The following is a 12,989-nucleotide window of genomic DNA, read 5'->3' as shown; positions in this document are numbered from 1 at the left end:
CATTACAACAGTTCCGACACTGGATTCACCAACTCTAGATTGATTCCCCACTGACTGGTAGCAGTTTGGCATTGCACACTTCCAAAGAGCAATCACCACTCACTTCTCCACTGTCAGAGCAAGTCTCTTTTTAGTATTGCTCTGCTTCAGGGCTGGGGAAAGCTCTTCACAAAGCTCCTAGAAAGTGGCCTTCTGCATTCAAAAGTTCTACAGCCACTGCTCATTATCCCATACCTGCAGAATGATGCGATTCCATCAGTCAGTGCTTGTTTCCCAGAACCAGAAATGGCACTCCACCATGTTCAGCTGCTGTACAACTACCAGCAGCAACTGGAAATTGTTTAATTCTATGGCTTGCAGCAGGACTGCTTGAATTACATTGCAATGTTTCACTCAGTGGTTCCTGTCTCAGCTCTGGAAATACTGCAGGATAAGGTGTGAGGTATTTGTAATGCTCACCACAAGAGTGCACAGCTGAGTGCGGACCATGCTTCTCGGGCTATGGCATATGCATGGCTAAGCCAGGCTTTTGTAAAAAAGCATGAGAAAGTATGTGTTGTTTACCATTGATATCAGGGTAGGGAGAGAGGGAGGGAGGAAGGAAACTGCATCATGGAAGGCTGAAGCCATATTCCCATTCCCCCCTGCGACAATATTTTGGTACCATGAGGCGTTGCAAACCCTTCCTAAAACCACCTGCAGCTAGTTATACTGTGGCATAGCTACTCATGGTGCACTGCTCTGTGCATTGATGCAAGCACTGCTAGTGAGAACACACCCCATTGACACAATGGGCGTGGTGTGGACATACATAACCAACTTAATTACTGTGGCAGCTGGATCTCAATTTACATTAAGTCAACTTAACTTTGTAGCATAGACATGCCTTGTGAGTGTGCATCTGATGTTAGGAAGGCTACTGGGAAGGAAGCGCAACACTTAAATCCTGGTCTTTTTATCTTCGATTGGCCATTGAAGTATTTTCCACATAGGCATTTCCTGGTATTGGTTCCTATCTAAAATCTTAACTATGTAACTATATACAGGCTAACTAAATCTAGATGTGTTAAAAACTTGGCATTTAGTTCGTCTAAGAAGGATCTGGACCAATGATCCAGAGAGCTTGCTAAACAGTCACTGACAGCAGTTGGAACAAACTGAAGCAGGTGAAGCACCACACATACGTCTTTTTTAGCCTTGCCTGTAGAACTTTTAGGAACAGAGAAGTGAGGAGAAAGGCGCGCAAGTGCTCCAACGGGCACTGCTAGCTACGTTTCTGACATTAAAGCAGCACCAGTCAGTGCATCCCATGAATGGGATTATGTAGAGGCCACTAGAAGAAGTGAATGTACAATAATTTTACTTCACTGAACAAGTCATGTGCAGTAGTCATAAAATTATTACATCTCAGTATTTTCAGGTTATTACATAGCATCACCATATCCATCACAATGAGGACGTACACAAAACAAAACAAAAAAAGGTATGGAGAAGATTGACTGACCATTTCTATTTTCATAGATCTTAAGGTCAGAAGGGACTCTGATCTCTTGCATACAAGAGACCATTACGTTTCACCTAGTTACCCCAAAACTGAGCCCAATAAATTGTGTTTGACTAAGGGATAGCTTCCAAAAAGGCATCCAGTCATAATTTGATGACATTAAGAGATGGAGAACCCTCCACTTCTCTTGGTAGTTTGTTCCAGTGATTAATCAACCTCATGGTTAGAAATGTGTGCCTAATTTTTAATGTTAATTTATCTGGTGTCATCTTCCAGCCACTGGTTCTTGTTACCTCTCCTTCTGCTCGATTAAAGAGCCCTTTAGTACCCAGTATTTTCCTCCCATAAAGGAGCTTGGACACTGTAATTAAGTCACCTCTCAATCCTCTTTTTGATAAATTAAACAGATTGAACTCCATAAGACTTTCACTCGAAGGCATTTTCTCCAGCCTATGTATCATTTCTCATAATCTCAGGAACAGAAGGATATTCAATTAAATTGATAGGCTGCACATTTAAAATTAATAAAATGAGATACTTTTTCACAGTACTTAATTAGCTAGTGGAACTCACTGCCATAAGATATCATGGAGGCAAAAAAATTAGCAAGATTAAAAGAAGGTTATTCATTTATATGGATAATCAGAACACCCATAATTAAAATAGTAAGGATTAAAAACAAAAGAAGATTTTTTAGAAGGGTTATACACACACACTTGCTTCAGGGCATAAGGAAAACTCTAACCAAAGTCACGAAGAAACTTTCTCTATTGGCAAGGTTCTTTGAACCTTCTCTGAAGCATCCATTACTAGATACCATTGGAAATAGCCTTCTGAACCACGGGTCTTATCCAGAATGGCAATTCCTATATTAAGTAAAATCAGCTATCTGGCATCCTCTCCTACTTCTCCACAGTCTTTTATCCTATGAAAAAGCTCTCTATTATCTCTTCCCTTTTTCCCTATCCTCACCTTAATTCAGGCCTAAAATCTAGATGTCTTAATGCTGAAACTTGAATGGACTGTTTCCCTGTCTGCAGGCATTCCTCACTGTGTTCTTCATATGCTACTGTACAAATGATTATAAAGCTTTCCAGATTGTATTGCATAATCCACAGTACAGTAGTGCTCTGATAATTCAAAGAAAGATGACACAGCCTAGTGCACTATGGACCAACACTGAGAAAGTTCGGCCCAAGATCAGAATTAAGGTAAGAAAGATCAGGGAGCTGCAACCAAAATAGAGGAGAGGGAGAAAGAGGCTCTGGAAAATTGCAATGAATGAAGATAAATACCCCCTCCTACTCATGTGTCCCACCAAATCCATTCTCTCTATATTAAATTATATGCTCCCCAATCTTACCACTCACACAAGCAGACAAAACCTTCCAAATACCAAATTTCCCCTTAACACAAAAACACCTCAGTTGTCAAACTGTCTTATTCACCAACCTTTTTCCTGAAAATTGGTGATAAGCCAAAGAAAGATTTCCCATTTTCTATTTTAAAAAAAATCTGGCTCCTCTTAATTAACATTACTGATATAGAGTCAGGACTCAAAATGTGGTATTAAAAGACCAGTATGCAGAGTATGGCACTATAATCTAGACAATAATAGTTATTTCTTTTAAAAAGAAATGGTGGTTTTTTTAACTTACCTCCAGATACAATTTGTTTGTCTTCAGAATATTTTCCATTTTTACTACCCTCTTTGCTTGCTCTGGTACTTCCAGACCCATCTTTATCATACACTTAGTCTCTCGGACAATCTCTAGAATTTTGGGATCAAAATTAACAAGCAACTTCCCAGTTTCAGGATGACGTACCAGTAGTGTAGCTTGTAATGCTGCAAGTAAATTAAAGTATATTTTAAAATAAATATTCATAACAAACTATCTGTTGTTTCTATTGTATAATGAGTCCTTATTAGACTTGAGAAAATGTGAATGATTGGGCATGAAGCAGTTATGGGCTCAATCCTGCAAGGACTTGAGCACCTTCAGGAGTTGCTCAATATCTTGCAGGAACAAGTCCAAGAAGAAGATAATACTGAGATAGGAAGATTAAGGAAAAACAAAGCCAAATAAAACCCAAAATGTAAGGATAGAAAAATCCATTCCTGCAATCAGACCACACATGTGGGCACTTTTTTCCATGAGGAGTTCTGTGGGCTCCATGCGAGCACAAAATTCTACTTGCTTGGATCCATTTTCAGAGTTAAAGCCCAGTGGTTTGTTCTATTTTCTGTCTCTGATAGCAACCTATATGATCAAAGTTGATGATAGTGTGAACTTCAGTCCAGCAGACAAAGGTATAACAAGAACCAATGACTGGAAGTTGAAGCTAAATAAATTCAGACTAGAAATATGGCACAACATTTTAACAGTGAGGTAATTAAACACTGGAACAGCCTACACCGGAAATGTTTAAATCAAGATTGGATGTTTTTCTAAAATATATGCTCTAGTTCAAGCACAGCTATTGGACTGGAAGCAGAAATTAATATAGAGAAGCGCTATTGTTTGCGCTATGCAGGAGATCAGGCTAGACCAGCGGTTCTCAAATTGTTGGTCAGGACCCCAAAGCGGGTCATGACCCTGTTTTAATGGGATCACCAGGGTTGGCATTAGACTTGCTGAGGGCCAAAGCTGAAGCCTGAGCCCCACTGCCCAGATCCGAAGCCAAAAACGAGCCCCACCACCGAGGGTCAAAGCCCAAGGGCTTCAGCCCTGGGTGGCAGGGATCAGGTTACAAGCCCCCTGCCTGAAGCTGAAGCCCTTGGGCTTCAGCTTTGCTCATGCCCAGGATGGTGGGGCTCGGGCGTTGGCTTTCCCCCACCTGGGGCGGTGGGGCTTGGGACTGCAGGGCTCAGGACGGCTCAGGCTTCAGTCCCCCATTCTGGGGTCGTGTAGTAATTTTTGTTGTCAGAAGGAAATCATGCTGCAATGAAGATTGAGAACACTTGGGCTAGATGATCACAATGATCCTTCCTGGGCTTAAAATATATGACTATGAATCAGGACACCTCAACATGGTTTAGAGGCATTTAAAGTATGTTGAGGTGCCCTGATTCATAGTCATATATTTAAGCCCAGTTAATTGTTGCTTTCATGTTGCACCATATCTATAATATGATTGTAAGCTTTTTCAGAGCAGGATCCATTTGGTTAAGCATGTGCTTAAGTCTTTGTAAGATCGGGGCCTTCCATTGTAATCTCTTCAGAGATGACTGGTTTGTTTTATGGTGCCTAACACACTTTTGGAAACTCGGTAAACAAACAAATTAATAATAATGTTTTAATTGCTAAAAAGTCATGTTATCTTATATCTGGAAGATTTTCTTTTACATATTACTACTTTAGCTAGTTGTACTATAATTCCTATTCAATATAACCTACATAACTAAAAATGTAATGTAATACTAAGATAATTATGCTCAGGGCTGGCCCACAACATTTTGGCACCTGAGGCGGGGAACTCAAATGATGCCCCCATGCCCCCTTGCTTGGGCCAAAACTTTGAAACGTTTCAATTCTGCCTTTTTCCTGTTCTACTCCTCTCATGGTATGCTCTGCTACCTACCCCAATAAAGGAGAACTAACAACTTAAAATGCCTTGTTCAAAAATTTGAAGTAACACTTAACTTTCACATGTGTCTGAAGAAGTGGGTATTCACCCATGAAAGCTTATGCTCCAATACATCTGTTAGTCTATAAGGTGCCACGGGACGCTTTGCCACTTAACTTTCAAACGCATGAACAGCAAATATAACTTTTCTTGTCTGCATAGTAAACACTGGCATTTTTATCTGTTTGAATAATCAAAGTGGTGCTTTCCGTGCCTTCTTGGTTGCAAAGATTTGAACTGCTTCCTGCTGAAGGTCCACAGTCTGGGCCAGCTCATGCTCTGTTGAGATGGTTGCAAGGCCGACCAACCTCTCCTGTGTCATTGTGGAGCGTAGATGTGTTTTTATTAAATTCAGCTTGGAGAAGCTGCGTTCTCCACTGGCAACTGATACAGGAAGTGTTAGAAGTATGCCCAGAGCAACAAAACCGTTTGGAAAGAGGGTGATCATCTTATTTGTGCACATATATTCCAGAACAGCCTTTGAAGTTGATCCTGCTGAAATGTATCTTGAAAGGGCTTTCAGTTCATCACCTAAATCACTTGCATCAATATCGTGCACGTCATCATGTGTCAACAATGTCTCTAGTGCCCAGCATTGCTGGTGAGGTCTTCTTCAGGTATAGTGAGGAGTTTTGGAATATTATACAACATCTCAAATATACTGCTGTGTTCCTTGCACTGCATGAAATGTTCTTTAACTGACTATATTGCACAATGTAGCACCTGGTTAAAAAATTCAACTTTGAATTGTTGTTTGGGGTCTCTTATGGAATTATTCCGTGTCTCATAATCAAAATGTCTTCTTCTTCGGTGACTCTTGTATTCTTGAATGCGTGGGAAAATAGCTTCAGTGTGAAGTTCCTCTGCCAACTTCTGTGCACTCTTCAAAACATTTTGAAATCCCTCATCTGACCGGTAAGACTGTAGGTATGACTTTGCTCTGTCCAGTTGTTCCATTGCTCCAGATATATCAAGGTCAACGCCTTGGAGTCTCTTGCTTACAACATTTATTTCAAACAGTATGTCATGCCACAACACTAAGCCACACAGAAATTTGAAGTTATATATGTTTCTGGTGATTCCATTTCCCGCTGCCACTGTTCCCCCACGAACAGTTCCTGTCATAGCATTATCCTCCATAATGGCAACTATGGCAACATCTGTCTTCTCAATTTGGTGTTTGATAGGCTTTGTTGCCTCCACTCGACTTTCCCATCGTGTGGCACTCCGTGGTTTCAGTGTCAGAGAGGATGTTCCCAGATGTTGCTTCAAAATTTGACATTGATGAGTTGATGCAGAGAAAAATACATAGATGCTTTGAATTACATTAAAAAATTCAGCAGCCTCACTGGAAGTTGATGCTGCATTATTGACCACCAAGTTCCGTGAATGAGAACTGTGTGGGACAAAAAAAGCTCGAGGGTTTAACTCTTGGATCCGTGTCTGCACTCCTTTGTTCTTTCCTCTCATGTTGGCTCCATTATCGTAGCTCTGACCTCTCATGTCAGCTATCGCAATTCCCATATCTTCCAGCTTTTTAGGAAGCTCACTTGTCATACCAGCTTCTGTAGTATCATCAATGTCAATAAATTCTAGAAAATGCTCTCTGACAGTCACCATTGCCAGGACATTTTCACTAGGTTCTCTTGTTGTTACAAAACACACCATTAAAGTCATTTGTTCCGTATCCCTGATGTCAGGTGTGCAGTCCACAAGAACAGAGTAATATCTTGCTGACTTCGGATCTAACACAATCTTCTGCTTGACTTTTGTTGCCAGTAACTGTATGATCTCATTTTGAATTGTTTTTCCAAGGTAGTGTGTGGGTGGTGACTCTTCTTAGATGCTCCTGGAATACAGCATCAAACTCAGTCATCAGCTCCACAATTTTAATGAAGTTTCCTTTGTTTGGCACATACAGCTGATCTGAAGTGCCACACAGTGCTAGGTTTTGGGTAGCAAGCATTCTCACCATAGCAATGAGCCTTTTCAGAACATTTTGCCAGTAAAGAGACTCTGATGCAATCTTCTCTTGAGGCGGATCATCTATGGTGGCCTTTAACCTTAGTCTCATCTCAAGCTCTTTCCACCTATGGAATGCTCTCTGGTGATTTGCTACCTTCTCATGGCATGCCAGATTTCTAACCAGATTTTTCCAGTCCTTTGTTCCTGTAGAACCCAATGTGGCTGGAACATTAGACTGGAAGAGTTGGCAACAAAAACAGTATGCAGCATTCTGGGGTTCTGAGTACATAAGCCATGGCCTCTCCACTTTGTCACCATTGGGGATTTCACGCCAGTAATGTGTTGAATGGAAATGTCTATTTTCATTGTCTTTGGGGAACATGAAGTTTTTCACTTGCTGTGGCCAAGGCAGTACAAGGAAGTCCCTCAGGCTACTGCTCAAATGGGTCCACAGTCCTGGATCATCTAGACTTAAGGAACTAAACTCAGCAGCAGCTGTTTCTTGCGCCTCCACCACACTCTTCTCTGATCTACACACTTTTCTTCAGGAGTGTGTGTGGTTACATCCATTTGAGATGGAGATATGGATGCTGCAGTAGCTGCCAGGTCACCTGCACTCTGACTAACTGGAAGATGAGGCATCTCCTCACCACTCACATCCTCACTGGGGCCGGAAGGCTCACCATTAACATTTGTGTCTATGTATCTCAGGAGAGCTCCTTCCTGTTTAGCTAGAAAAGCTTCCTTTGCTTTCTTTCTTTTTCTGACTGCTGCCCCAGAGAGGCATTTTCTTCTTTCACTTATGACTGCTGTTCTGTGCCAGCTATAGTGGCTCTCAACACTCAGTTGAAGGGGACAAATAAGCAGGCTGGTAGCAGGGGCTGAGTGAGGGAAGAGATCAGTGTCTTAAGGGCCTAACTGGCTCCTACTACTTCGGTTGACTGCCTGTTCTCCTCAAGTGGGTTCAGGGAAGCAGCAGGAAACAGGAAGCTCCTTGAGAAGCTGGTGTTAATCAGTCCAGGCTCCTGGGGATGCTAGAGAAGTGCATAAGAGGTTCCTCCTCCTCTCTCTCCCTGCCTGCTGCTTTCTGTTATTCCCTCTCGCCTTTTCTCCTGCCTGCCTATTATGTCTCTTGTGCCCTCCTTCCTCCAACACAGCACTCCATCATCTCTGTGCATCTAGAGCAGAGAGAATACATATGCACCAGCAGCAGACATAATTTTCTACACTCTGGGTCCTAGTGGTGCCCCCCCCCAACAGTCTGGCACCTGAGGCGGCTGCCTCAGTTCGCCTCCTGGTAAGGCCAGCCCTGATTATGCTTTACAAATAAATCAATCATTGGCCTCACCCTGCAAGTAGTTCTGTATTGTAAACCTCTTCACCCACACAGTGGTCCACTGAAGTCATTCGGAGGCAGGGGTCTGTGCTATCATGTATACTTGCAGGAGCAAGACTATCATTTGCACATTTTAAAGGCTAAAATACTAAAAACATATTTAAGTTGATTTTCTATAAATCTAGCAGTTGTCAACAACATATAAGAACAAACTGCAATAAAACATTATAACAGGCAGAACAAGGCTGATGTGAAAAACTTACACACATTTATTAGAAGTCTTACATACCTAACTACTCACCATATTGTAGCTGTGAAATTTCCTTCACCCAAGCCATGTGATAAAGTACCTCAAATTCCACCAATACATAGGAAATTTTATTGAATAATCGAACCACTGCTTTACCTTCTGGACTTGTCAAGATATCTGAATGTTTCTATTAAAACATTACAAATTAAAATTATAAACATATCAAACAGCAGTTTAACTTGATGTCAAATGAAAATTGTTTAAAATGATTTACTATGAATTTTTGAAGCTTTAAATCTCAAATTAAATTTATATTTAAAGCATGCTATCAAGTAGAGTATGATCCAAATGTATGGCCTGCTGAAATCAATAGGAGATTGACCTAAGTAATAATTAAAAAAAACCTCTGCATTTTTAAAGACTACATTAAAAAGTGACAACTTTATTGTGCAAAGAACTTATAACTTCTGTTGAAATGGATACTCGGCACTACTCAGGATTTGGATTAATCTGAATAAAGGAGATTTTTGAGGCTAAACACACACAAATTTCACTTTTATTATTTCTTTAAATAATTACATGAAAAGCAATTAAATTTTTCAAATTGTAAATAATTTGGATTACAAAAAATGTCACATACAAAGTTATTAAGCAAATATCAAGGTGCTATGTTTTTTTAATTTGATTGAGAACTTTCATTATATTATTTGAAAACCAAACAGGATAGCACCTTGCTAGATGATGGGCAGAGCATAAGTCCTTCCTTACTGACTGGTCTCATCCTGCCTCATAGGTGCTATTGATTGGAATGATGAAATATATCTTCAAATAATACTTCATTCAAAGACCTGAAAACATTTACTCGGTTCTCTGAAAACAGCTGCTCACTGTGTAGCAGCAGTCGAAAGGTTAACAGAATGTTAGGAACCATTATGAAAGGAATAGATAAGACGACGTATCATAATTCCATTATATAAATCCATGGTACACCCGCACCTTGAATACTACATGCAGTTCTGGTCACTGCACCTCAACAAAATATATTAGAATTGGGAAAAGGACAGAGAAGAGAAAAAAAAATTGGGGATATGGAACAGCTTCCATATGAGAAGAAATAAAAAAGACTGTGACTGCACACTTGGAAAAGAGACAACTAAGAGGGAATATTAGAGGTCTATAAAATCATAAGTGGTGTGGAGAAAGTGAATGAGGAAGAGTTATTCACATAACACAAGAACCACTGGCTACATGGAGGGTCACCCAATGAAGTTAATAGACAGCAAGTACTTCTTCACACAATGCATGGTCAACCTGTGGAACTCGTTGCTAGGGGATGTTGTGAAGACCAAAAGTATAACTGGGTTCAATAAAGAATTAGACAAGTTCCTGAAGGATAGGTCCATCAATGGCTATTAGCCAAGATGGTCAGGGGTGTAACCCAGTGCTCTGGCTGCCCCTTTGCCTCTGACTGCCAGAAGCTGGGGCTGGATGAGAGGAGATGGATCACTCAATTGCCCTGCTCTGCTCATTCCCTGTGAAGCATCTGGTACCAGCAACTGTCAGAAGACAGGATATTAGGCTAGGTGGACCATTGGTCTGTCCCAGTATGGCGATTCTTCCGTTCTTATGACTGCATTTCCAATAATTCAATGCCTGCTACCACGATGCTGGAGCACTTGTTTAATACTGAGTCAAATACTACCACTTCCTGAATCCCCAGAAGTGCTTCTTGTGGAACCAGTGTTTTCCTAGCAATTTTACATCCAAATACTGATGTTGCTTCACACATGAGAAGTGACAAGTTCAGAGTCAAAGGTGGTCTTGTCACTGGATCACAAGTAAACCAAGTATGGATTGTTTATGAAATATATAATTTTTTCTCACATCAGTAATGATCAACTTACATAGAAAAAGTTGATTGGTTCACTTATCCGCCGGAAAAGCTGCCTCACCCACAGTATCTTTCCTGCTACAGGGGGCATGTTTCGGGCAAGAGGAGGGTCATCTTTTTGAGCCTGGTAAAGCTAAAATAAATTCACTATTAGTAAATGCAAGGCTATAAAATTGTTGAAAAATTAAAATGGTTTTCTCTAATATTTCAGATTAATATCTCTTCCCTAACCAAAATGTAGGGAGATGATGGAGCTTCCAGCAATGCTTTCTTCACTAAAATAATAATATATTTGGAACAGATATAGCTTCTGCATGGAATTAAATGCCCAAATTGTTAAGAGAAATGGCTGGGGGCCTTCCTCCATGGGTTCGCTGGAGTTATACCCAGTGGGACCCCTCGTGCTGGTCAAACTCATGAAGATGGGGCCTGAAGATGATCCAGAGGCCTTTCTTGAAACTTTTGAATGGGTGGCAAGAGCAGCACACTGGCCACTGTAGCAATAGGCAGACTTACTGGCCCCACACTTGACCAGGACAACAGAAGCTGCCTATCATGGACTAGACCCAATGCCCAAGTCAAAGCATCCATTTTAGACTCATTGGATATCCCAGAAACGTTCCACCAGCAATTTCATGAAGAACGATATTTCTCAGGGGCCCAGAAACTGCAGGACTTGTGCCAGCAGTGGCTAAAACCCAAGACAAGGACAGGGTTTCTACTGGCTGAAATGATTTTGCTTGAACAATTTACTCAGTTACACCCAGGCGGTGGAAAAAGGACTGAGACTTACGGCACTGGCCCAAGACAGTAGCCAAAGCAATCCAATTAATGGAGAGGTATAAGGTGGCTGGGACAGATCATAGAATCATAGAACCATAGAATATCAGGGTTGGAAGGGACCCCTGAAGGTCATCTAGTCCAACCCCCTGCTCGAAGCAGGACCAATTCCCAGTTAAATCATCCCAGCCAGGGCTTTGTCAAGCCTGACCTTAAAATCCTCTAAGGAAGGAGATTCTACCACCTCCCTAGGTAACGCATTCCAGTGTTTCACCACCCTCTTAGTGAAAAAGTTTTTCCTAATATCCAATCTAAACCTCCCCCACTGCAACTTGAGACCATTACTCCTCGTTCTGTCAGCAGCACGAGGAGTAATGCAGCAACATCTATGGAGGAACCCTTGTAATGAAGGAATCGGCTCCAGGTAATGGGAAACCTGGCAGGACTGGGGGTGTCAATGGCCTGAAGAAGAGCTCCTCCTGGGTTCTCCCTCACAAGGGTTCAAGAGGTCCACTTCACGTCAACAAGCCAGGTGAGACCAAATATATTACCACCCTAGATCTTACAAAGGGATACTGGCAAATTCCACTAACTCTAGAGTCTCGAGAAAAAACAGCCTTCCCCTCCACACACACAGCCTACATCAGTTTCAGACCATGCTGTTTTGGCTACATGGGGCCCCACCAATGTTCCAGTGTCTAACGGACCAGGTCCTCTGGCCACACAATAGTTATGTCGATGGCCTACCTCAATGATGTTGCTTTCTATAGCCAGAATTAGGAGGACACTGTGAAGCAGGTAGCTGCTGTACTCCAGTCCCTCAAGGAGAACCCCACAAAATGCTGTATAGGCATAGACAAAACTACTTACCTGGTATATACATTGTATCTGGCCATTCCACAATTTCTTATAGACAAGGCACAGGCCTTGAAGCCCTGCCTTGTTGCCACCTCAAGGAAGTAGGAGTGTCAGGCCCTGGGGGTCTTGAAGCCGGGGCCGCAGTGGCCCTGTGAATCTTCATGCTCCAATCCTCCACCCAGCAGCTCACAGACAGCAGCTGGGACTGGGATTCATGGAGCCCAACTGGGACACTAGCCCCAGCCCTACATTCTGATTAGAAGAGCTCTAATGCTTCTGAATTTAAGCGAGAAGAGGAAACAGGAAGTTGTACACTGGGCTTCACCCTGCCATGGACTGCTGGTCTAGTGTTTATCTGCTACTGCTTTCTGATCCTGACTTCTAGTATCCTGACTTGGCCTGACTCTTGGTAACTGCCTTCTAGCTCCTGCCCTCCAGCTGGTCCCTTGATTCTGATCTCCTGGCATTCCACCCAACCTGATTGCTGGTAATTGACTTCTGGTCCCTGGACCCATGCCTGACACTAACCCCTAGTTCAGGCTGCCCAGACCCCAGCCCTGATAACCAGGTTTTGGGGCTGGCAGGATCCTATCGCTGGTTTGTGCCAGGGATATCATCTCATCTATTGCAGCCTCTCTCATCAATCTGTTCAACGACAGCAGCCTGAGAAAGATCTCCTGGATGGAAACCTGTGAGAAGGCCTTTCAGACCCTAAAGGATCACCTCTGTGGGGAGCTTGCTTTCTACAACCCACACTTCACCAAGGAATTCCTCCTAC

At 42.1% G+C, this 12,989-nt stretch overlaps 1 protein-coding gene across 1 annotated transcript in view; it reads right to left on the bottom strand.

Moving 5' to 3' along the window:
- DNAH8 (dynein axonemal heavy chain 8) overlaps window positions 1-12,989 on the bottom strand; it is a 577,606-nt gene that overhangs the window by 437,567 nt on the left and 127,050 nt on the right. The window contains exons 16-18 of the mRNA XM_073338555.1: window positions 10,587-10,706; window positions 8,734-8,869; window positions 3,163-3,350 (exon numbers count right to left, since the gene is read on the bottom strand). Coding sequence (XP_073194656.1) covers window positions 3,163-3,350; window positions 8,734-8,869; window positions 10,587-10,706 — 444 coding nt within the window. The remainder of the gene's footprint in view (window positions 1-3,162; window positions 3,351-8,733; window positions 8,870-10,586; window positions 10,707-12,989) is intronic.

This window comes from Lepidochelys kempii, chromosome 3 (assembly GCF_965140265.1).
Source record: "Lepidochelys kempii isolate rLepKem1 chromosome 3, rLepKem1.hap2, whole genome shotgun sequence".
NCBI lineage: Eukaryota > Metazoa > Chordata > Testudines > Cheloniidae > Lepidochelys > Lepidochelys kempii.
This window is presented reverse-complemented; position numbering and strand designations above follow the sequence as displayed.